The sequence below is a fragment of the Pongo abelii genome, chromosome 16 (genome assembly GCF_028885655.2).
Source record: "Pongo abelii isolate AG06213 chromosome 16, NHGRI_mPonAbe1-v2.0_pri, whole genome shotgun sequence".
Taxonomy (NCBI): Eukaryota; Metazoa; Chordata; class Mammalia; order Primates; family Hominidae; genus Pongo; species Pongo abelii.
Genome location: NC_072001.2, coordinates 37,132,426 through 37,157,267, shown reverse-complemented (window position 1 = coordinate 37,157,267; position 24,842 = coordinate 37,132,426). Strand labels below are relative to the sequence as shown.

The window sequence follows — 24,842 nt, the reverse complement described above, 5'->3', positions numbered from 1 at the left end:
CCAGGTGTGAACTGCTGCTCCCGGCCGAGAGTTTAGTTTTCTTTGCTAGTGATGTTCTTGGTATCTTTTCCTATTTGAGGCTTTGGAGCCAGTGCTGAAGTATTACACTCACCATCCAAGGTTTACAGGGCTTTTGTTTTAATATGGAACAGATGGAAGAACTGTTTAGTTCTGCATCTTTGCAGGTATACAAAATGTGCCTACCAGGACGCTGCTTTACATCCATTGAAAGCAAGAAGTAGTACAGTAAAACTTAGCCGGGCTAGAGGCTTTGATTGAAGGAATGGAGTGTTCTGGTTGAATTCTATTAACTTGAAAGTATGAAGGTGAAAAAAATTCAGAACTTAAATTTCCTTTGAACGCAATTTGAAAATATAGCCAATGATTCCACTTGTCTTCTCTAGTAAGCATGGACATTCTGATCTACTTGGTATTTTGTTATAGAACTCCTACTGTGCCTGAGACTTACATTGTGAAGATACTTTTTTAAAACTTTAGCTGTAAGAGGATGTAAGTGGTTTCGTATGAGATCAGGCTGGATGAGAACTAATACTTGTAAATATACTTTTTAGACTAAACGTCTGATTGCCACTTGTTTTCTTATTGAACTCATAAAAATAAATCACATTGGATAGAGGGTGGGAGTAGCAAGGAGAGTTACGTGTTTTAATTGCATGTCATTGTTTCATATCGAGACAGAACATATAGTATCCCTGGCTTTGGACCTACAGAAGGAAACACATTTTTCTACCTGCTGTATGCCAGAGGTTCCTGAGCACCTGGAGGGGTTATTGCAGCACAGATTGCTGAGCCCTTCTCCAGAGTTTCTGATTCACCAGGTCCAGGGTAGGGCCTGAGAATTTGCTCTTATAAAAAGTTCTCAGGTGCTGCTGGTGCTGCTAGTCCAGAGACTACATTACTGAGAACCACTCTTGTCTACTAACTATAAATTGTAGAACTCTAGACAAAAGCTGAGTTTGTCTGGGGTAAGAAGCACACAGGTTATGGAGCCAATCATGAACGATTAAACCCTTGATCCCAGCCTTGTGTGAAATTCACGTAACAAGCAGTACACAGTGACATAACACAATTCTTGGTTTTCATGATTGCAACTCATAGCCAAGTATCAAGTGAGAGATTCAGTTTCCTTTGCAAGGCTTAGAGAGTCCAGGTGATTATAGAAAAATGGGCCTTGTATTTGTTTTAAACCGGTGAAGAGCTTTGAGTGCTTATTAAATTGAAAGCTTTTTAAATTTATTTTGCATTGTATTGTATTGTATTTCTTTTGAGATGGAGTCTCGCTCTGTCACCTAGGCTGGAGTGCAGTGGCGTGAGCTTGGATCACTGCAACCTCCGTCTCCCGGGTTCAAATGATTCTCCTGCCTCAGCCTCCTGAATAGCTAGGATTACAGGCAACCACCACCACCCCTGACTGGTTTTTGTATTTTTAGCAGAGACGGGGTTTCACCATGGAGGCCAGGCTGGTCTCGAACTCCTGACCTCAGGTGATCCACCCGCCTCAGGCTCCCAAGGTGCTGGGATTACAGGTGTCAGCCACTGCACCCAGCCCAAAAGCTTTGCATTTTTACAGATATTAACCATCTTTCCTGTTTAAGAAAAAAAAAAAAACAACAATAATATAGGAGAATTAAGAGAAACATTTTTCCAAAAAAGAAATCATTTTGATTATTTTATTTTATTGGAATGTTGGATAATATAGTCTGCTTCATTAATCATCAAGCATGCTATGGATTTCCCACTTTTATAGGATCTGTATCTCAGTTCAGGTAATACTGGTAATTTTTGTACAGTATTTGAAGATGAAAGGTATAGGCCAAAATCATAGACCTTGCATAGAAGCTGGTTGATGAAGACAGCTCTGGAGGAACACATAGATACACACAGAGAGACACACACATATATATAAAGTGTACACACATATGTTTTTTAAAGTCTTAAAGGTTTTAAAGCAAAAGCCAGCCCCTCCCCTCTCTCAGAGTGGGTGGGGACAGCGGTTGCATGGGCAGCTTTCCTGATGAGCCACAGGTCCCTCTGGATACACTGCTGCCTGGCCACGCCCCCTTTCCCTTTCATCTTTCTCATTGACCAATGGGCTTGGAGCATTAAGGCCACACCCCTATTCCGCATTCTACTGGGGCCCTGGTTACGCCTCCTCTGGCTCAGTTACGCAGCTGCCTGCTAGGTGACTGGAGGCGTTGATCGGTGCTCGCTGGGATTTTGCTGACGTGGCCCCAACCCCGCCTCCCTCCCCACCCCACAATGGCAGAAGAAACTCGACAGAGCAAATTAGCTGCAGCCAAGAAAAAGGTAAAGACGTACCAGGTCATGGCTCCCCAACTCAGCCACAGATCCCCTCCGACGACAAGACCACTGCCAGAGTGCATACTACTCCTGAGGCACACTGGACTTTGCCCCCCAACCCCAGCACTTCTGGGCTCCCCCTACAAAAGTCTTGTCAGTCAGCCCTGCCCCTTCAGCAAACAGCTCAGTCCCTGCCCTCGCCAATCACCCCAGGGTGACTTTGGGCGGGTGACTCCTGGGGCTCCCCACTCCATTACTGGGCCCTCACCTCTTGCCACCCCAAGTTGGACCTCCCTGGGCTCTTTGGGCTCACGTCTCCAAGGACCTGGGCCCCCCAGCCCCAGGCCCCGCCCTCGCCGCTTGTCCCTGGGTGACTTTGGGCTGGTGACTCCTGGGGCTCCCTGCTGCAGACTCTGCCCTCCCCTCCTGCTGCCTCAAGGTCGACCTCCCTGGGCTCTTTCCACTGGCGTCTCTAAGGACCTGGGTCACAACCCTGTGTTTCCCTCCCGCATCGTGGAGCGGCGAATCGGACATCGCGCTGATGTGGTCCCTCCCCCGCACTAGGAGGAGTAGAATGTAGTGATGTCACAGTCTGTCTACTAACTGTCATTACTGCAAGACTGGCTTTGGTCTTATGGCCCAGTCCCCTAAGCGTTGTCACCCCATTTCTGGTTCTTCTGGTCACAGCAGAAATTTCCAGCTGGAAGGGGAATGGAGACTATGGGACCCAGGAGCAAGAGGTTTCAGGCTGCCTCACTCCCTTACAGATGTTGATGGTGGGAAAAGCCTACACTTCCCCCGTGAACTCAAAACGTTGACAGTATCTCTGGATGGCAATTGGAGAATGGGTTTGGTTTGGTTTGGTTTTCTCCCAGGCTTCTACTTTCCAGAGAGATTTTAACATTTTTTTCTGAGTTCTCCACCTCATATTCTCATTCTCCATGGTTCTGGGACCAGACTGCCCTTCAGTCAGTGGTCTCTGAAGTGAGATTTCCTCATCTTCTGTGGAATAGACCTTGGGAAACTGAACTTGACAGTTTGAATCTTCCTCATATTGTCTTAACCTGGGGTGCTTTGAGTACCACAGGATAAATGTGGGACATCTTTCTGAAGCATCAGTTTCCTTTGATTCTCTTGAGATCAAGAGAACAAACATGAATGTACTTAGGGATGGCAGTCCCATAGGTTTCTAAGAGTATGCCAGACTTCTCTCTGAAATGAGGCTTGGGTTGTCCTCTTTCTGGTAAATTCCCAGATTTCACTGAAAGGCTGCCTTCTGCCATGAGGACACATTGATATAAAAGTTTGGGAGGTACTGGTGCACTTCTTCCCACTAACAGACGTGTGAGGATGTATGACTCTAAACCACATGACATACAGCTCCTGCCTACTTCATGTTTCCTTTTCTACCTCTGCCTCTGGGTTTGGTCCCTGGCAGCTGCTGATTCTTGGCAAAACCCCAGAGCTTAGAGTCAGAAGACTGGGTTTCCAAGTTCCAGTATCACCTTTTTCTTTTCCTTTTTTCTTTTTTTCTAGCCATGATATCAATCCTTCTCTGTCCCTAAATGATGGTGACACCTTATAGAGTGGTTGGTGTCATGAAATCAGATGGTATATGAGTATTTTATAAAAACTATAAAGGAGGATGTGGCTGTAGGGGCTGATAGTTCTCATGAGTATTACTGCTCTTCTTTCCCACAGTTAAAAGAATATTGGCAGAGAAACAGCCCTGGTGTTCCAGCAGCAGCAAAGAGGAACAGGAAAGCAAATGGCAGTAACCCTGAGACAGCCGCTTCTGGTGCTTGCCACTCATCTGAGGCTGTGAGTCTTGCCTGGACAGGCTCCTGGGGACAGGGGACCCAAGGGGCAGTAGAGGGCAATTGTTAAGATTGTGGATGGACTGTTGGGTACTAGTTAAGGATTCTGGATTTGGCCGGGCACAGTGGCTCACGCCTGTAATCCCAACACTTTGGGAGACCCAGGCAGGTGGATCCCAAGGTCAGGAGATCGAGACCATCCAGGCTAACACGGTGAAAGCCCGTCTCTACTAAAAAATACCAAAAACAGCCGGGCGTGGTGGCGGGCGCCTGTAGTCCCAGCTTCTGCGGAGTCTGAGGGAGGAGAATGGCGTGAACCTAGGAGGCGGAGCTTGCAGTGAGCCGAGATCACGCCACTGCACTCCAGCCTGGAAGACAGAGAGATACTCTGTTTCAAAAAAGAAAAGAATTCTGGGTTTGAATCCTGCCTCTCCGTCTGCTAGGGATATGATTTAGGGCAAGTTGCTTGAGCTCTTTGGGCCTCTCTTTTCACATCTGTATAATAGAGGTGGTATTGTTTGACTTGTATTTGTGAAGTTTAAATGAGATTTATAATTGTTGATTTTATGTTAATCCCTAGTACATGGCCTGCTGTCAACACCCAGGACACCCAGGATATGGTCTTTGCTGTTTGAGTTTCCTCATCCCCAGTCTCAAGGGGAAGCCAGGACAATGAGAACAGTCACTTGCCATCAGGAGTCACTGAAAGGGCCCCAGGGTGGGATGGTGCGGAGATAAGAACCATGAGAGAAGTTGGCACAAAGGAGTTATGGGACAAAGGTCCAAGACAGGCAGAAAAGAAAATGTTGCCAGTTGATGGGGAAGAAAGGAAGTCGGAGGGCTCAGATACTGAGGGGGACAGAACATCTCCATGTGCACTCTCATCTCTTGTAGTCAGCAACAGGTATCCACGGGGAGGGCCCTACATCATCTGCTACCCTGAAGGATCTGGAGGTAGCAGGCTCTGGGCAGAGGTGCAGTGACCCCGCAGGCCAGCCCTCCACCCTCCTCCCACAACGGGGACTGGGTGCCTCTCTGCCAGCTGAGACAGCGCACACACACCCCAGCCCTAATGATTATTCTCTCTACCTCTCCCCCAACTCCTCCTCCACCTCCTCCTCTCTGCATGCGCCTCAGAACCCACACCAAGAACAAGCAGCAGTCCTGGACTCGAGGTCCGTAAAAATCAGTCGACTGAATAACACCATCAAATCTTTGGTAAGAGTCCAGTGGGGTCCCCTGTTTCCACGCTGCCAATCCTAGGCTCCGGTTTCCCCTTGGGGCCCTGAAGAAGGGGGCTGCGGGCCCCTGGCGCCAAGGGCAGATAGGGAGCTGGGGCACCCAGGACTCACCTGGAGGGACCCCAGGGCATGCAGCATGGCTCTTCTTTTGCTGCCCTCTTTGCCGACTCTCTTCTCTCCAGACGCCCCTACTCGAGTCCTTACTACACACGCCCTGGCGTTGTTGCCTCTTGGGGAAGTGCTGGCCTGACTGGTTGTCAGGGGCCCTGTATTTTTGCCACGACTCAGTACCTAATTTGATCTTTGATTCTGGACAAGCCACCTCTCCTTTTTGGGCTCGTGTTTCCAGAGGAGGTAGTGAGTATCAAAGGTCTCTGTTAGTTCTGAGAGTCTGAGATTTAAAGGCCTCCTGGAATGGAAACCTCAGGGCCAAGAGCTCCTGTCTGTCCTTTTCCATCCTATATCTGCTGTGAAGAGCCGTACCTGGCCCATACGTGCTCAGTAAATGTTTATTAAATGAACACACTTTTCTAAATCACAAGCTGGCAGAAGGGGGAGCCTTTCTCAAACTCCATCTCTAGAGGTTTATGTTGCTGTCCTCTCAAGAGATTCCTGATTCAGACTTTGAGTTCTGTGGCTGTGGCTGAAAACCAACAAAGACCCAAATCCTCTGTCCTTGGGAGCATAGGAACAGTTCCTGTTCCCATTGGGTCTGAGAACTTTGCCTTTAAAATCCATTCCTGGCCCCTGCCTACTGCTTCCTGTCTGGGGAATAGAGTTGAGGGGGCCACCTTCCATCACCTTAATTTGACTCTCCCCACAGAAACAACAGAAGAAACAAGTGGAACATCAGCTGGAAGAAGTAACGTGATTTCTTTGTGTGCTCGTGACATGACTGCTGGGTTTGGGGGACACTCAGATGTAGAGGCCCCAGTCTCATCTCGCCTACTCCCAGCCTGGGGAAGAAGGCTCACTCCTCAGATTCCACCCCATCCCCACAGGGCCCCTGATAACCTGGTCCCATGGGTGGGTCTGTCCTGGGGCATTGGTGGCATTCTGGGGGCATGTCTCTTGCTGTGCCATCTCTGCCTCTCCCTGGTAAGAGCTCTGTCTTCCTCTTCTTATAGGAAAAGGAAGCAAACAATGAAAAACAGAAAGCCCAAAGGGAGCTAGAGGTGAGTGGAGGGTGTGAAGTTTCCTCCTGTCTTCCGGAGAGTGTTTCTTTCCATTTCAGCACTTGCTTGGCTTTTCTCCCAAAGGTTCAAATCCAGAGATTGAACATAGAGAACAAGAAACTAAATACGGACCTGTATCGCACGAAACGTTCTCTCAGATACTTTGAAGGTGGGAATCTGGGCACCCTGTCATCCTTCAACCTGGCACTTTGACAGGTCTGTAGGGGGAGTCCTTTGAGCCCCATCTCAACTCTGTCATTACAGACGAGTCCAAGGATCTGGCCGGCCGCCTGCAACGTTCATCACAGCGTACAGGAGAGTTAGAGCGGGCTCTCTGTGCTGTCGCCGCCATGCAGAAGAAGCCGGATGGGGTGAGTCCAACCACCTGCGCTGTCCCCTGGGAGCCCGGCTTCGCAGATCAAGGAGTGAGCCTAAAGGTCCCTTCTGGAGGATGGAGTGTCCTGCCCAGAAGGCAGCATGGCCATTTCTCACTGCTTTTGTGTATGGTTGTTAGAGGCAGCCTGAGGCTGAGTCAGCTGCTGTGGGTGAGTTGGGGGGCATGGTGGGGAGCGAGCACTGGATGCAGAGCTTGGAGGCCAAGTGGCTGCCCTGCCCTTACCTGGCCGTGGTCTTGGCCAAGTCCTAGGTGGGGTGTGGGGTATTGGGTACTTATACTGTGAAGGTACAGAAGGGTATCTTTAGTATATTACCATTTCTGTAGAGAGAGGAAACGTGTGTGTGTGTGTGTGTGTGTGTACACACTATGATAATATACATAAAACATGTCTGCAAGTGTTCATAAACAACTCAGAAGAGAGCAACGGGGTGGCTAGGAGATACTTCCCTTTTATACCTTCTGAGTTTTGGACTATGTGAATGTATCATCCTTTCAAAAAGTGAATAAAAGATTAATTTTCCCCTTCCTGACTCTGCCCCCACCCCCAGCAAGAAAAATGGGCTTAGAGAATCTGATAGACCTGGGTGTTCAAATCCTAGCTCTGCCTAAGTGATCTTAGGCAAGCACTTAACCTCAAAATACTCCATGTTTTTTCATCTACCCAAGAGAGGTAATCATAGTAACTGTCTCCTATGGTGGTTGCGAGGATTCAATGGGATTGCTAGCGAGGTACCTGCTGAAGCACTCCATAAAGGTTCCAACAGTGATAGTCATAACAATAGCAATATTATCTAATCTCTCTCCTCGTCCCTTCCAACTTCACTGAGTTTTTTTCAAAACCAGACCACGGGCTTGGAAATGCCTTGATCTTTACTGGCCAAGTTGTATATTGGGTCTAGCCCTAGCCCTTTTAAGGGGCACTGTGTGGAATGGCCCAGGCTCCCCAGATCGAAACTTCTCACTCTTCACCATCCAGTTCTCGAGCCGCAGTAAAGCACTTATGAAGATGCAGTTAGAGCAGTCCATAAGGGAGCAGATACTGCTGAAACGACACATGACACAGGTGAGGTTTTGCAGAGGGAGGGATGTGGAAGGAAGATGACCCCAGGTGGCCAGGAGCAGGTGAGGACCAGTGACAGCCTTTCCTAACTTCTGTGCCCATTCTTGCAGTTGAAGGAGTTACTTAAAGAAGTCCAGCTGGAGAGAGATCAATATGCGCAACAAATAAAAGGAGAGAGGGCCCAGTGGCAGCAGAGGATGAGGAAAATGTCGCAGGAGGTGAGATCTGACCCTTCAGCCTCCCGCCCCCCCAACAACTTAGATAGGTCACTGGATCTTTCTGGGCATCTTTAAAATGGGAATAGTGCAGCCAGAGGTGGTCCTGGGTCTGGGCTTTGTGGAGGTGGGGGCAGAGAGGGAGATGGCAGCCTGTCCAGCCACCAGCCCCTCTCTCCGGGGCCCTTTCCCCCTGTGCTTTGGGCAGGTTTGCACATTGAAGGAGGCGAAGAAGCATGATACGCATCGGGTAGAAGAGCTGGAGAGGAGTTTGTCCAAACTCAAAAACCAGACGGGTAAGATGTGACTGGCATGACCTGGGAGCAGGACTGGCATCAGAGGGCTGTGGGGGTGGCTTAGAATGCCCCAGGAAGGTGGGTGGATGGCAGGGCTTTGAGGCAGAGGGAAAGAGGTCTGTGCCGGGAGACAAGTCTTGTCATCTCCATGAGCCTCAGTGTCCTAATGAGCAAAGAGGGCCCGTTGTCAGCCACCCACAGTGCTCTCTATCTGAAAGTGGTTTGGAAGATTGGCTACCATCCGGGTGCAAGGAATCATTAGCAGTGAGGCCAAGTTTGGGGAGCCTGAGAGGAGCTGTGCGCCAAGAGGAGGGTGTTTTGTTGTTTTTTGTTTTTTTGTTTTGAGAATCCAGAGGCCCTTATGATCTGCTTCCTTTCTCAGTTGAACCACTGCCCCCGGATCCCCCAGCAGTGTCCTCTGAGGTGGAGCTGCAAGACCTGAGGAAGGAGCTGGAGAGAGTGGCAGGAGAGCTCCAGGCTCAGGTGGAAAACAATCGGCGCATCAATCTCCTGAACCGTGGGCAAAAGGAGAGGCTTCGCGAGCAGGAGGAGAGGCTTCAGGAACAGCAGGAGAGGCTTCGGGAACAGGAGAAGAGGCTTCAGCAGCTGGCCGAGCCACAGAGCGACTACGAGGAGCTGGTGGGTTGCCTCACCTGGGGAGCCTGCCCGCCTCCCTAGCCCTCCAGGCCTTTGTTTCCCCACCTGTAAAATGGGGCAGTGCGGCCCTCACATGAAATATTACTTCCAAAGGCACCCGTGAGCCAGAGCTTTGCTCTGGTGGCTGCGGGAGAGAGGAGAGTATTTTTCTAACCTGCCTCCACCCTTCCCGGTGCCATGGGAGGCAGACACCAAGTTCTGGGGTCTCCAGCTGCAGAACTTGCTTCTCTCTGTCCAGAAGAACGAGGACAAGAGCGCCCTGCAGTTGGAGCAGCAAGTAAAGGAGCTGCAGGAGAAGCTGGGCCAGGTGACGGAGACGGTCACCTCGGCCCAGAAGGAGCCAGAGGCAGCAGCCCCAGCCTCAGGGACTGGGGGCGAGTCTGTGAGTGGGGAGACCCTCCGGGCCCTGTGGGAAGTCATGGAGAAGCTGGAGGTGAGTGAGTCCTAGCATGGGCCAAGAAGGGCAGGGGTGGGGCAGGTCGCTGCTGAGATGTGACCCCATAATTTTGGCTCCAGAGCGGCCTTATGGACCTCCTGGAGGAGAAGGCGGACCTGAGGGAGCATGTGGAGAAACTGGAAGTTCGATTCATCCAGTACTGGAGAGAGAGATGCCATCAGTGAGTGGAAGACCAGGGCACGGCAGGGGGAGCTGCAGGGCTGTGGGAGGGGCCCCAGCGTCTGAGCCCTTTCCTCCCGCAGGAAAGTGCATCGCCTTCTAACAGAGCCAGGGGGCAGTGCCAAAGACGCGGCACCTGGAGGAGGACATCATCAGGCTGGCCCAGGACAAGGAGGAGGGGAAGGTAGGGTGTGCAACATCCCTGTGGGGGTAGGGGTGGGGGTGCGGGTGGGGGTGGGCATGAGGGTGAGCGCCAGCAGCGGCCTGACAGCTGAGCACCCCTCCCTTCAGGTGAAGCTGCTGGAGCTGCAGGAGATGGTGTTGCGGCTTGTGCCAACTATAACGAGGGGCACGGCAAATTCCTGGCCGCTGCCCGGAACCCTGCTGCTGAACCCGATCCAGGAGCCCCAGCCCCCCAGGAGCTTGGGGCTGCCGACATGCATGGTGGTGAGTAGAGCCCCCAGGCGGGGTGAGCAGGCAGGAGCACGGGGGGCTAGCACTCCACTCAGATCCCCGCCTCCCTCTCTCCAAAGATCTTTGTGAGGTGAGCCTCACCAACAGCGTGGAGCCTGCGCAAGGAGAAGCCAGGGAGGGTTCTTCCCAGGACAACCCTACTGCACAGCCAATCGTGCAGCTCCTTGGTGAGATGCAGGACCACCAAGAGCACCCAGGCTTGGGCAGCAACCCCTGTGTGCCATGCTTTTGCTGGGCTTGGCTGCCCAGAAGAAAGAGATAAACACCACCATCATCAAAGAGCTGCTCAAGACATTGTTAAAAACGAAACAAAGTTACGGGGTTAATCTCCTACACAATTCATTTACTTCATTTGAATGTTACAGCCACTCATGATTATTTGTGTTTCTAATTTATAGTTTAAGTTTATTTGTAGAAAATTAAAGGAGAGTGGGTCTCTGTGGCTCTCACTGATGTTCACTCTGGCATCCTTTAGCATTTTTCTTTTTTAATTTCATAATTGTAGGGCATTAGCATGCATATCGAGTTTGCCCTTACGTGGTGGGAGTTCAAACACACAAAGACCCACTCGTCGCACAAAACTCTTCTCGCTGGTTTGGAATAGGCTCCCGTGCTTTTTAAATGTTATTTCAGCGTGTATATTCATTACAGAATTCAGATAAAATTTGCTTATGTTCTGCTATTATGTTTGATCTCATCTTAATCACAGTGAGCTCTTCATTAGCTCAATATGTGGTTTGCCCCCAAGTGTGCACTGTTTATTACTTTGTAATATGCCACTATGAGTACTGACATTTAGAGTTGTTTAAAGGCCGAGAACTGGAAACAAGCCTTTCCTCCATTTTCTGTGTATTGGTGATGGGAGTAATAACCTTTTGGGGGAGCTTTTTAAATCTCACAGAAGAGGAAAGTGGCCTCCTCTGGCAGGTATGTGCAGGATAGAGTGTGTTTCATTTGTTCCGGTGCCAAGAATGAGCACTGTACTGTGGCAGTTCCCTTAGGATTTGTATATGCTCTGGGCTCATGAAGATATTGCATCGTGAGCTGCAGCAGTTGTACTCTTTTCCAATGACCTAAAAAGGGCTTATTTCCGAGGAATGAAAGGCTCCCATCATTGGCTGTGGATGTGGAAAACCTTTCCTAGCTTAGAGCATTTGTATCTATAATACATTTTAAAGTCAGAGTTCATGTTACCTGTTTTAATCACGACTTCCTGTCCCAGTACACAAAAGGGCACTGGTTGGCATTCTTCTTAATGTATTTAGTAAAGATCATAAGAAATCCTTTAAGAGTTTAAATGTCCCTGGAACAGGCATACAGGCTCTGGTCAAGAATGAATTAGAGTGAAGGAAAGCTGTGTGGTGCCTGGCATTCCTCTCTGTTCATGGAGCTTCTTTGAGGCTTGAAGATTGATTTTACCATCTAGACGTTTCTGGCTAATACCTATTCTTCAACCACCTTGGTTACTCTGACATAGGAATTTACTTCTTTTCCTTGAGTGGAAAACACTTTAATAACAAACATTATTATAAACTAATATATGTGAGAGTACTTAGTTGAAACAAAAAGGAATTTTAGTAGACAGTATTATACTATGTTTGAAAATAAAGGAGAAGTTTATGCAACTTAAAATGTTTACAAACTGCAGTGCAATCTACTGTTTGTGAATGTCAGTGTATTATCAGGAAACGTGTTTATACAATCGCAGAGTTGTATTTCCTCACAAACTTTTTACGAAGAGTGAAATATGTTTTTGTACCTCTCAGTTTCAGTCAGGGACATATTTTGTGCAGTATTTATGTGATTGTGCCTATGAGTGATGAATGAATGCATTTCAGTCATACATTGCCTAAATCATAACTTGATGATGCTTGGGAAAGAATCAACAGTTAAAACTCCATGAAGATCTAATGTCTGTGTTCCAAAACACATCACATTATTAGGTTGTAGGGAGATATGTATGTGTGCTCCCTGGGGTGGGGATTTTCTAGTTACTAGATCATCTCTATTTTTAGCATTTGGCATCCTCATGATCCTTTTATAAATATGAGATTAACAGGAGAGCAGCAATATGATTTTGCCAATGGAATAACAGATTTGCTGGAATTCACTGAAAGAGGGCAGATATTGGGTCCTTGTGACTTCAACTGACTCTTCCAAACTGTATGAATTTATCAATGTATTAGATAAACCCAGTTTCAGAATGATAAAGAAAAAATATTAGACCAAATAATGCGGCTAATTAACAGTGGTATGATTTCTAGCCCGTGGGTTTAAAACTGTATCTTAAAGAGTCATTTTAAAATAATATAAATATTAAAAAATGTAACTGCTATCTTAATGTTCTGAAATAAGTTAAAACATTTTAAAATATGAATGTTGTAGTTTGAAAGAAAGAAATGGTGGGAAGGAAAAGTAGAGAAAGAAATGCCAATTCCAGTCCAAAGCTTTATTTGCCAAGTTTTCTTAGAAAGAATTTTACCAATGTATGAGTTCTTGTTAACAGAATGTATAATGGAAATACTGAAAGACTTTTGCCTAAAGTGGCATTATTGACTGCTGGCGTGATGCTACTGTAATGTAATAAATTATTAAATTGTTGCAAAGTGCTGTTTTTGCCTTAAAATTTTATTTTGCGCGTCTTGAAAACTATAGTATTAAAGGTATTGATACTGTGCAAATACTGGGCATGCTTGGCATGAGATAATCTGTTTCATTTTCACAAAATTGTAGTATAACTATGCAAGTGTTTATTAAAAGAACACAAAATAAAAAAGGTATGGGATTAAAAATGTTCTGGGGTGAAAAAATTATCAGATAAAAATGTTAAAAAGTGTGGCAAAATGTAGAAAAAAGTTTTCTGAAAAGTTACCATGGAGCACGGTGGCTCACACCTGTAATCCCAGTGCTTTGGGAGGCCGAGGTGGGCAGATCACCTGACATCAGGAGTTCGAGACCAGCCTGGCCAACATAGTGAAACCCCGTCTCTACTAAAAATACAAAAATTAGCTGGGTGTGGTGGTGGGTGCCTGTAATTCCAGCTACTCAGGAGGCTGAGGCAAGAGAATTGCTTGAACCTGGGAGGTGGAGGTTGCAGTGAGTCGAGAGTACCACTGCATTCCGGCCTGGGCGACAAAAGCAAAAACTCCGTCTCGAAAAAAAAAAAGTAAAGGAATAAAGAATGGCTACTCCATAGACAGAGCAGCGGCATCAGCTGCTCAACTGATTATACTTATAGTTACTTCTTGATTTTATGCTAAAAAAAAAAAAGTGGGGTACAATGATCTTCCAACCAGGATTTTCAACATGTGGTCTCTGGGCAAGATGAAAGAGCAGACAGTTGCTCTGAGTAACAGAAAAGATAGAAAAGACAAAGGCGAAAAGGGGAGAAAAGCATTGTCTGTGGCAGAACACATAGCTCCGGGAGGCCAGAGAAAGACCCATCCATTGCAGCGACGCTGAATCAAAAGTTCAGGCACCCGCCTTTCAGTAATGAAGGGATCTCTTCCAGCAGTTCCATCAGCTCTCAACTTCCCCACTTTAGGGAGAAAAATGCTCCCATATCCGGTGATCCTGTACATGCCTAACCCTGTCACCCACAGCCATCAGCAAACAGTGCAAGGCAGATTAATCAAAAGAGAATAGCAGTTAATATCCCATAATGCCAAATCTGTTTTTAACCAAGACAGACTTTACTGAGAGGGACCTCTAACCTGTAACCCCCTAAATCTTAGGAAGGGCTCTAACCTTCCTAAGTCGGGCCTCGAACCCAAGTTTGGTCAAGCGTCCTTGCCTTTTATTAAGAGAGGCCTTTAACTCTCTCTTAGTAGGGACTCTAACCCTCCTAAGTTGGGCCTCTAACCCAATTCCATCCTTTACCCACATTAAATGTACCCCTCCTCTTACTCAAAGTCGGCCAATTGGTATTGCTGTTTTCTTTGGGTCAGAGGTTTCCTCAATATTGTCCCTTTGTGGTTCAACCAGAAGACATTACCGGAAAGGGATCCTGATCCAGACCCCAAGAGAGGGTTTTTGGATCTCACCCAAGCAAGAATTCAGGGTGAGTCCATAGACTAAAGTGAAAGCAAGTTTATTAAGAAAGTAAAGGAATGAAGAATGGCTACTCCATAGACAGAGCAGCAGCATGGGCTGCTCAACTGATTATACTTACAGTTACTTCTTGATTATATGTTGAACAAGGGGTGGATTATTCATAAGTTTTCTGGGGAAGGGGTGGGCAATTTGTGGAACTGAGGGTTCCTCCCTTTTTTAGACCATATAGGATAACTTCCTGACATTGCCATGGCATCTGTAAACTGTCATGTGCTGGTGGGAGTCTCTTTTAGCATGCTAATCCATTGTAATTAGTGTATAATGAGCAGTGAGGACAACCAGAGGTCACTTTTGTTGCCACCTTGGTTTTGGTGGGTTTTGTCCATCTTCTTTACCGCACCCTTTTGTCAACAAGGTCTTTGTGACCTGTACCTTGTGCTGACCTGCTATCTCATCCTGTGACCAAGAATACCTCTCCACCTGGGAATGCAGCCCAGTAGTTCTCAGCCTTATTTTACCCGTCCCCTATTCAAGATGGAGTCACTCTGGTTCAAACTCCTCTGACAATACAATGAAGTAACAACCAGGCAAGAAGTGGCAAGAAGCAAGGACACTGCAGGACACACAAAAGATGAGGAAAACAAATGATAAAAGAATAGAAATTGTTGATGAAAAGGTCAAACTCTATGAAATATTTGAAGATTTATTCTGAGCCAAATATGAGGTCCAATGGCCCATGAGACAGCCGCAGGAGATCTAGAGAACATGTGCCCAGGATAGTTGGGCTACAGCTGGGTTTTATACATTTCAGGGAAACATAAGACATCAATCAATACATGTAAGATGTACATTGGTTCGGTCAGGAAAGGTGGGACAAGTAGAGGGGGTGAGGGGTGGTGCCTTCCAGGTCGTAGGTGGATTCAAAGATTTTCTAGCTGACAAGTGGTTGAAAGAAGTTTTTTGGAGTGTGTGTTAAGCTATCTTCTACCAAAAAGAGAAAGAGTTTATTATCTGGAGACCTGGAATCAATACAAAGGAAGGTCTGGGTTAAGATAAGGGGTTGTGGAGATCAAGGCTTTATCATGCATATGAAACCTTCAGGTAGCAGGCCTCAGAGCTCTTATTGTCTCAGGTGTCCATGTGAAGAGACCACCAAACAGGCTTTGTGTGAGCAACAAGGCTGTTTATTTCATCTGGGTGCAGGCGGGCTGAGTCCAAAAAAGGAGTCAGCGAAGGGTGGCAGATTATCATTAGTTCTTACAGGTTTTGGGATAGGCGGTGGAGTTAGGAGCAATGTTTTGCGGGCAGGGGCTGGATCTCACAAAGTACATTCTCAAGGGTGGGGAGAATTACAAAGTACCTTCTCAAGGGTGGGGGAGATTACAAAGTACATTGATCAATTAGGTTGGGGCAGCAATAAATCACAATGGTGGAATGTCATCAGTTAAGGCTGTTTTCTTTTGTGGATCTTCAGTTGCTTCAGGCCATCTGGATGTATACATGCAGGTCACTGGGGACAAGCTGGCTTAGCTTGGGCTCACTGGCCTGACACTTATCAGACCTAAAAAGGTGTCAGACTCAGTTAATTCCTTCCTGGATCAGGAAAGAATCAAGGATTCTCTATAGAATATAGATTTTCCCAATGAGAGAAAGCTTTGCAGGACCATTTCAAAATATATCAAAGAAGGCTGGGCTTGGTGACTCTTGCCTGTAATCCCAGCATTTTGGGAGACCAAGGTGGGTGGATCACTTGAGGCCAGGAGTTCAAGACCAGCCTCGCAAACAGGGCAAAACCTCATCTCTACTAAAAATACAAAAATTAGTCGGGCATGGTAATGCATGCCTGTAATTCCAGCTACTTGGGAAGCTAAAGCACTAGAATTGCTTGAACTCGGAAGGCAGAGGTGGCAATGAGCCAAGATCACATCACTGCATTCCAGCCTGGGTAACAGACTCTGCATCAAAAAAAAAAAAAAAAAATATATATATATATATATATATATATATATACACACACACACACACACACACACACACACACATTATATAATCTGTATTTTATATATATATACATATATCTGAAAGAAATATATTTTGGGGCTGGGCATGGTGGCTCATGCCTGTAATCCCAGCACTTTGGGAGGCCAAAGTGGACAGATCATGAGGTCAGGAGATCGAGGCCATCCTGGCCAACATGGTGAAACCCCATCTCTATTAAAAATACAAAACTTAGCTGGGTGTGGTGGTGTGTGCTCGTAATCCCAGCTAGTCGGGAGGCTGAGGCAGGAAAATAGCTTGAACCATGGAGTCAGAGGTTGCAGCAAGCTGAGATCGTGCCACTGCACTCCGAACTGGCGACAGAGCGAGACTTCGTCTCAGTAAAATAACAAAATATATATAATAATAATATATATGTAAGAAATCAAAGTGTTTTACATATATGTATATATATATATTCGATTTCTTTTAGTCAGGCTGGAATTTGGTGTCTTATTGCTACAGGAAGTCTGTTTTATTCTTAAGATCTCTATTTTAATGTTAATGCTGGTCACCCGTGCCTGCATTCCAAAGACAGGAGAGTGTAAATAAGGCATACCCCATCCCCTGCATCTCATCATGGTCTGAACTAGTTTTTCAGGTTAATTTTGGAATGCCCTTGGCTGAGAGGATGGGTCTATTCAGTTGATTGGGAAGCTTAGAATATTATTCTTGGTTTACAAAATCCCACACCAGGCATACTGCCTAAGAATTTTTCATCAGCTTCATAGAGATAAAGAATTGAAAATTAGTATCAAAACTTTTTCTGTATATCATTGAGGGTTTGTTGTATGTGATTGTGTTTAATTTAATTATAGTATTAAATTATTACTCCATAGGTTTGAGTCCTAAGTTTAATAACTCTTTCTGATACGGTTAATTTATGTTAAAATATTAGACCAAGACTGTATCCGCCCCAAGCACAGACCCTCACGCTCGACACTCCTCCACCAGTCCAAACTTGCTGCCAGCTCCCCATGAATGATGATATCTCCACACTTGCAGTGACAATGCCCCCCAGGGTATCTTGCCTTCCATCATGGGGTGCCCACGGAACCAGTACATGACAGCAGGCATGGCTCAGAAGGACTCCTATGTGGGTGACAAGGCCCAGAGCAAGAGAGGCATCCTGATCCTGAAATATCACATCCAGCACAGCATCATCACCAACCAGGATGACATGGAGATCTGGAATGACACCTACAACAAGCTGCACACGGCTCCTGAGGAACATCCCATGCTGCTGACTGAAGCTCTTCTGAACCCCAAGGCCAACTGTGAGATGACCCAGATTATGTTTGAGACCTTCATCACCCCCGCCATATATGTGCCATCCATGCTGTGCTGTTGCTGTATGCCTCTGGTTGTACACTGGCATTGTGATGGACTGCAGTGATGGGGTCACCCACACTACCCAACTACAAGGGGTACACCCTCCCCAGTGCCATCCTATGTCTGGACCTGGCTGGCTGGGACCTGACTGACTACCTCATGAAGATCCTCACCAAGCGTGGCTACAGCTTCACCACCACAGCCCAGCAGGAAATCATGTGTGACATCAAGAAGAAGCTGTGCTACATTGCCCTGGACTTCAAGTAGGAGACGGCCACCATGGCCTCCAGCTTATCCCTGGAGAAGAGCTACAAGCTGCTCCAGAGTCAGGTCATCACCATCTGCAACAAGTAGTTCCACTGCCCTGGCCTCTCCTGCAGCCTTCCTTCCTGGGCATGGAACCCGTGACATCCATGAAACTACCTTCAACTCCATCATGAAGTGTAACGTGGACATCCATAAAGGCCTGTACGCCAATGCAGTGCTGTCCACAGGCACCACCATGTACCCTGGCATCGCCCAACAGGATGCAAAAGGAGATCATTGCCCTGGCTCCCAGCATGATGATCAAGATTATTGCTCCTGCTGAGTGCAAATACTCCATGTGTATCATTGGCTCCATCCTGGCCTCGCTGTCCACCTTCCAGCAGATGTGGACCAGCAGGCAGGAATACGAGTCCCGCTTCTCTCGCCCCCATCTTCTACTGCAAATGCTTCTAAGCAGACTGTTACTTAGTTGTGTTATACCCTTTCTTAACAAAAACCTAACTTGCATAGAAAACAAGATGAGATTGGCATGGCTTTATTTGTTTTTTGGGGGGTGTTTGATTGGTTTGGGGTTCTGTTTTGGTTGTGGGTTTTTTTTTTTTTTTTTTGGCTTGATGATTCAGGATTTACAAGCTGGAACAGTGAAAGTGACAATAGTCTGTTGGAGTGAGCATCCCCCAAAGTTCTACAATGTGGCCGAGAACTTGGATTGTACAGTTATTTTTTATTTTTATTTTATTTATTTATTTTGAGACAGGGCCTCACTCTGAGGGTCTCACTCTGTCACCAAGGCTGTAGTGCAGTGGCCCAATCACAGCTCACTGCAACCTCAACCTCCAGGGCTCAGGTGATCCTCCCACCTCAGCTTCCCAAATAACTGGGACTACAGTGCACACCACCGTGCCTTGCTAATTTTTCTATCTTTTGTAGAAAAGGGGTGTCACTATGTTGCCCAGGCTGGTCCCAAACTCCTGGGCTGAGGTGATGTGTCTGCCTCAGGCTTACCAAATGCTAGGATTACAGGCATGAGCCACCATGCCAGGCCTGTTCTTTTTTTTAAATAGTTATTGCAAATATCATGAAATGTATTGTTACAGGAAGTTCCTTTGCCCTCCCAAAAGCCAGTCCACTTCTCTCTAAGGAAAATGGCCCAGTCCTCTCCCAAGTCCACACAGGGGAGGTGACAGCATTGCTTTCATGTAAATTATGTAATGCAAAATGTTTTAAATCTTAGCCTTAATAACTTTGTATTTTGTTTTTGTTTTGTTTTTATTCTTTTTTGAGACAGGGTCTCACTCTGTTACCCAGGCTGGAATGCAGTGAGGTGATCTCAGCTCACTGCAACCTCCGCCTCCCAGGCTCAAGTAATCCTCCCACCTTAGCCTCCCGAGTAGCTGGAACTACAGAAGCGCACCACCCTGCCTGGCTAATTTTTTGTATTTTTGGTAAACACGGGTTTTCACCATATTGCCTAGGCTGGTCTCAAATTCCTGAGCTCAAGTGATCAGCCCACCTTGGCCTCCCAAAGTGCTGGGATTACAGGCATGAGCCACTGCGTCTGGCCTATTTTGTTTTATTTTGAATGAGCCACTGTGGCCACACTTTTTGTCCCTAAACTTGAGGTGTATGAAGGCTTTTGGTCTCCCTGGGATTGGGTGGAGGTGTGAAAGTAGCAAGGGGTTACCTGTACACTGACTTGAGACCAGTTCAATAAAAGTGCACATTAAAAAAAATACAATATTAAAGGCATAAAAGTAAAATTATGTGTAACTATGCATGTATGAATTGCCTTAATTGAAAAAAAATGAAATTATAAAATTATTGGAACTATCTTGGAAAACACAAGATGTACAGAAACCTGCCCTCCTTTAAATAATAGATAAAAGAAAGCTGTGGAATCATCTCTAAGAACCTTTAAGAAATTGTCTTAATCTTCTCAGGCTGCTGTAATAAGATGCCATCGACTGGGTGGCTTAAACAACAGAAATTTATTTATCACAGTTCTAGGGGCTGGGAAGTCCAAGATCAAGGCACCTGCAGATTCAGTGTCTGGTGAGAGCCGACTTTCTGATATGTAGAACAGCTGTCTTCTCACTGTGTGCTCACATATCCTTTCCTCCATATGTACTCATGGAAAGAAAGATCTCTCTCTCTCTCTCTCTCTCTCTCTCTCTCTTCTTATAAGGGCACTAATCCCATCATGAGGGTCCTACCCTCTACCCTCATGACCTAATCTAGACCCAATTATCACCCAAAGACTCCACCTTCAAATAGCCATCACACTGGGGTCTAGGGCCTCAACATATGAACTGGGGGGGAAGGGAGACACAAACATTCAGTTCATAACAGAAATAAATCTTGTCCTAGTGTGGTGGCTCACACCTGTAATCCTAGCACATTGGGAGGCTGAGGCAGGAGGATTGCTTGAGACCAGGAGTTCCAGACCAGTCTGGTCAACATAGTGAGACCCTATCTCTATTAAAAAGAAATGAAAATAAGATTAATAAGATTAAAAATTTAAAAAGGATGGGCCACCAGTAGTGGCTCACGCCTGTAATCCCAGTACTTTGGGAGGCTGAGGCAGGAGGATTGCTTGAGACCAGGAGTTCCAGACCAGTCTGGTCAACATAGTGAGTCCCTATCTCTATTAAAAAGAAATGAAAATAAGATTAATGAAATTAAAAATTTAAAAAGGATGGGCCACCAGTAGTGGCTCATGCCTGTAATCCCAGCACTTTGGGAGGCTGAGGCAGAATGATCGCTTGAGCCCAGGAGTTTAAGATGAACAAGCAAGACCCTGCCTCTATTTAAAAGAAGAAGGAAGAGGAGAAGGAGGTGGGAGGGGGAGGAGTGGGGGAGAAGGAGAAGGAAGAGGAGGAGAGGGGGGAAGAGGAGTAGGAGAGGTAGGAAGTGGGGGAAGAGGAGGAGGAGGAAAGGAAGGGGAGAAGAGGAAGAGGAGGAGGGGAGGAGAGGGAGGATGAGGAGAAGAGGAAGAGGATGAGGGGAGGAGGGGAGGAGAGGGAGGATGAGGAGGAGAAGGAGAAGGGAAAGGAGGAGAGAGGGGACAGAGAGGAGGAGGAAGAGAAGAAGAAGAAAGAAGATGGAAGAAGGAAGAAGAAGAGGGAGGGGGAGGAGGAGAAGGGAAGTGAGGAGGAAGAAGGGGAGGAGGAGGGGAGGAGAGGGAGGATGAGGAAGAAAAGAGGAAAAGGAGGAGGAGGAGGGAAACGAGGAGAAGAGGAGGAAAAGGAGGAGGAGGAGGGAGAGGAGGAGGGAAAGGAGGAGGGAGGGGATGAAGAGGAGGAGGAGAAGAAAGAAGGAAGAAGAGGGAGGGGGAAGGGGAGGAGGAGAAGGGAAAGGAAGAGGAAGAAGGGGGGGAGGAGGTGAAGGAGGAAGAGAAGAAGGAAAAGAAGAAAAGAATGCTGAGAATGCTGACTGCCTTCTTTGAGGCTATAAAACATGGGAGGTTGGGAGGGAGTCTAGACAGGAGTAACTTCTGGCTTCTGTCTGGTTCCCCCTTCCAACAGAAGATTAATGGTATCCGATAATCCAGAATTCCATTGATATGTCATTGTCTCCGTTACTCCCAGGTAATGGTGACTGATATAGATACAGGGGTCAGGTGGAGGAGAAACCTGTCTAGCCTGGTGGATATTTTCAAGGGAGTGACAGATGCTACCAGAGATGATCAATTCCTCAACGTTATTCTCTACAACTGGGTTGCCCCTTCTCAGATTGCCTGCAGAAAGGCCATCATAATAGTTTGGTGAGGGGCTGGAAAAAGGGGAAATGTGGATGCTTTCATGACTTATTCATAGAAATGAACTTTTTAGTTCATCCTGGATGACTGACACTGGCAAATATTTGATTATCAAAACTCTACCCCTGTAGTTGGGTTTTCATAGTATTTATTGCTCTTGAAGAGCACCAAAAAATTTCATTCCAAATTTGATGTATTTTGAGATGACTGTTCAGAAAGCCTGCAAAGCTGTCTTTTGTGGGGGAGATTTGCATCTGCAGAGAATCTGCATTGATGCAGAAAGGCTTTCTCTGGTGCTCTCCCTTGTCCAGATTTAGGAGAGATTAACTGAGAGTCTGACATCTTAAAAGGTCTGACAGAAACCTTTACCATCTATTCCTTCTAAAGGCTACTCTCTGTGAGATTTCATTTGTTCACCAAGACCGTCTTTGCTAGCCAGGCCTCTTCTTCTCCCCCTCCCATAACCTGTCTTGCCACCATAACCTGTTTTGCCCAGATGCAAGCTCCCATTCTTTCTGTAACCTCAAGGTGGTATAAAAGCAACCATTTGGCCATTTCTTTGAGTTTTTCTATTTTGTATGACTCCCACACACATGCGTGCATCAAATAAAATTTGTAGGAGACCGGACCCAGTGACTCACACCTGTAATCCCAGCACTTTGGGAGGCCGAGGCAGGCGGATCACCTGAGGTCAGGAGTTCGAGACCAGCCTGCCTAACATGGCGAAACTCCGTCTCTACTAGAAATACCAAAAAATAAATAAATAAAATTAGCCAGGCATGGCGACGTGCACCTGTAGTCCCAGCTACTCAGGAGGCTGAGGCAGGAGAATTGCTTGACCCGGGAGGTGGAGGTTGCAGTGAGCTGAGATGGTGCCACTGCACTCCAGCCTGAGCGACAGAAGGAGACTCCGTCTCAAAAAAAAAAAAAAAAAAAAAAAAAAATGCAGCCTCTTTTCTCTTTAATCTATGTAATCAGTTTGTTTTATAGACTCAAATTATCAAACATTCAAGGGAAAAATTTAAACTTCCCTACACTCTCATCTTTCCCTGTCTCCCACCTTATGAACATTATCTTAGTCCTTAAACCTCCTTCTAGGCTGGGCATGGTGGCTCACGCCTGTAATCCCAGCACTTTGGCAAAGGCAAGTGGATCACCTGAGGTCATGAGTTCGAAATCAGCCTGGCCAACATGGTGAAACCCCATCTCTACTAAAAAATACAAAAAAAAAAAAAAAAAAAAAAATTAGCCGGGCATGGTGGCAGGCACCTGTAATCCCAGCTGCTCAGGTGGCTGAGGCAGGAGAATCGCTTGACCCGGGAGGCGGAGGATACAGTGAACCGAGATTGTGCCATTGCACTCCAGCCTGGGCAACAAAAGTGAAACTCTGTCTCAAAAAAAAAAAAAAAAAAAGCCAGGTGCGGTGGCTCACACCTGTAATCTCAGCACTTTGGGAGGCTGAGGTGAGTGGATCATGAGGTCAGGAGTTCGAGACCAGCCTAACCAATATGATGAAACCCCGTCTCTACTAAAAATACAAAAATTAGCCGGGTGTGGTGGTGCCCGCCTATAATCCCAGCTACTCAGGAGGCTGAGGCAGGAGAATTGCTTGGAGCCGGGAGACAGAGGTTGCAGAGAGCTGAGATCATGCCATTGCACTCCAGCCTGGGCAACAGAGCAAGAGCAAGACTCCGTCCCAAAACAACAACAACAAAAGACAAACGCGCGCGCGCGCACGCGCGCACACACACACACACACACACACACACACACACACACAACTCCTCCCCAAAGGCAAGGCAAGGGAGACTAATACATGCAGTTGTACTTTCTCGGTTCTGGTGAGAAAGCTGAAATTATTTGCTTAAAAAAAAAAGGTTTGGGCTGTGCACGGTGGCTCACTACCTGTAGTCCCAACAGTTTGGAAGGCCGAGGTGGGAGGATCACTTGAGGCTAGCAGTTCGAGACCAGCCTGGGCAATATAGCGAGACCCTATCTATACAAAAATAAAATTTGGAAATGATGTATTTGTGTTGGGACCTCTGTGTTATATACAAAAATATCCCAGTGCAGCTCCTTGGTCTCAGTAGGATGCATGGGCCTTCAACCCTCTCAGCCTGGGCTCAGAAAATTTCCTGGAGCAGATTAATTTGGAGTTTGGTTTAAAGGAGAACCCAGTGGCGGCAAACACTCTTGGTTATGAGAGGTCTCTTTTTCTTTCAGTTTCTTCCTTCGGCTCCCCTAACTGCCATGCACTGGGCAGAAGACATAAAGTGAACTTATGTCATATTCTTTCTTCAAACAATGAGACTCTTACTCCTTTTGTCATGGCAATGGATCTCAGAGTCCACCTAATTCCCTGGTCCCTGATCTCAAACGATGGCCTGAGGCTAAACAATTTGTTTTCTAGGGTAGCTTGGAGCTTGTGGGTGAGGGGAATTACTACTGTGTCCTCTGCGTTCACCCAGAGAGATGCAGAGATCAGGAACCACTGCTTCTCCCCTGCCAGACCTTGTCGGGCTCATGGGAAGCACATGCGTCAGTGTACTAGGGATTCCTGGCGCCTCAAGGGTTCAAGCAACCCTCACACCACTAAAGGCGGCCCTGCCTAGCACAGGCAGGACGCGGAGGTGGAGAGTTGCGGGGCGCCATGCAGCCGCCAGAGGACGCAAGTGCCTCAAGTCCCCGCGCGATGGCGCCCCCCGGACCGGGAAGGAAAGGTGGTCCGCCTGCGAGGAGGCGCGGACCGGGCCAAGGAGCCCATAGGGAGAGCGGGGCGCCGCCTCACCCGCGAGCTGCCGGCCTCTGCATCCGGCCCACCTGTCCCTCCCTGCCTACCAACCCAAGAGCCTCACCCCGATCCGCGCTTGCTGGGTGACCTAGACGCCCGGGCGGGGACCGAGGGCGCTCTGAGCCCAGCTCCCCAGACCCACTCCCGCTCCGAGGCGGAGGCCAGGTCTTCAGAGAGGAAGGACGGAGGGGCAGAAGCCCAGGGGCAGCCCGCTCCAGCCCTGGCAGCCGCGGAACAGTGGCCCGAGGGGCTGCGGGCGCCACTGCGGGCGCGGAGGAGTCGGGGCGCCAGGGGCGCTGGAAGCCCCGCCCCTCGGCCGGCGCCCTGACAACGCG

The 24,842-nt window shown here is 47.4% G+C and overlaps 1 protein-coding gene and 1 pseudogene across 3 annotated transcripts; both read left to right on the top strand.

The window, feature by feature from the left end:
- The first annotated feature begins 2,049 nt into the window (after positions 1-2,049).
- Positions 2,050-12,876, top strand: LOC100439374 (golgin subfamily A member 8B). Of its 3 annotated transcripts, none has more exons than XM_054532577.1 (16): positions 2,050-2,328; positions 4,024-4,143; positions 5,277-5,357; positions 6,204-6,242; positions 6,508-6,555; positions 6,640-6,724; positions 6,820-6,926; positions 7,929-8,015; positions 8,123-8,230; positions 8,436-8,523; positions 8,906-9,162; positions 9,419-9,613; positions 9,697-9,797; positions 9,880-9,980; positions 10,088-10,243; positions 10,330-12,876. In XM_054532577.1, exons 1-16 carry the CDS (start codon positions 2,281-2,283, stop codon positions 10,530-10,532), a joined length of 1,824 nt encoding a protein of 607 aa, XP_054388552.1. In that variant the 5' UTR covers positions 2,050-2,280; the 3' UTR covers positions 10,533-12,876. The 3 variants fall into 3 exon arrangements, with proteins under 3 accessions (XP_054388552.1, XP_054388553.1, XP_063572634.1); XM_054532578.2 differs by having other exon boundaries at positions 2,183-2,328; positions 9,422-9,613; XM_063716564.1 differs by lacking the exons at positions 2,050-2,328; positions 4,024-4,143 and having other exon boundaries at positions 5,038-5,357; positions 9,422-9,613.
- Positions 12,877-15,052: 2,176 nt separating this feature from the next.
- LOC112129111 (actin, clone 302-like) lies at positions 15,053-24,835 on the top strand (annotated as a pseudogene).
- Positions 24,836-24,842: the final 7 nt, after the last annotated feature.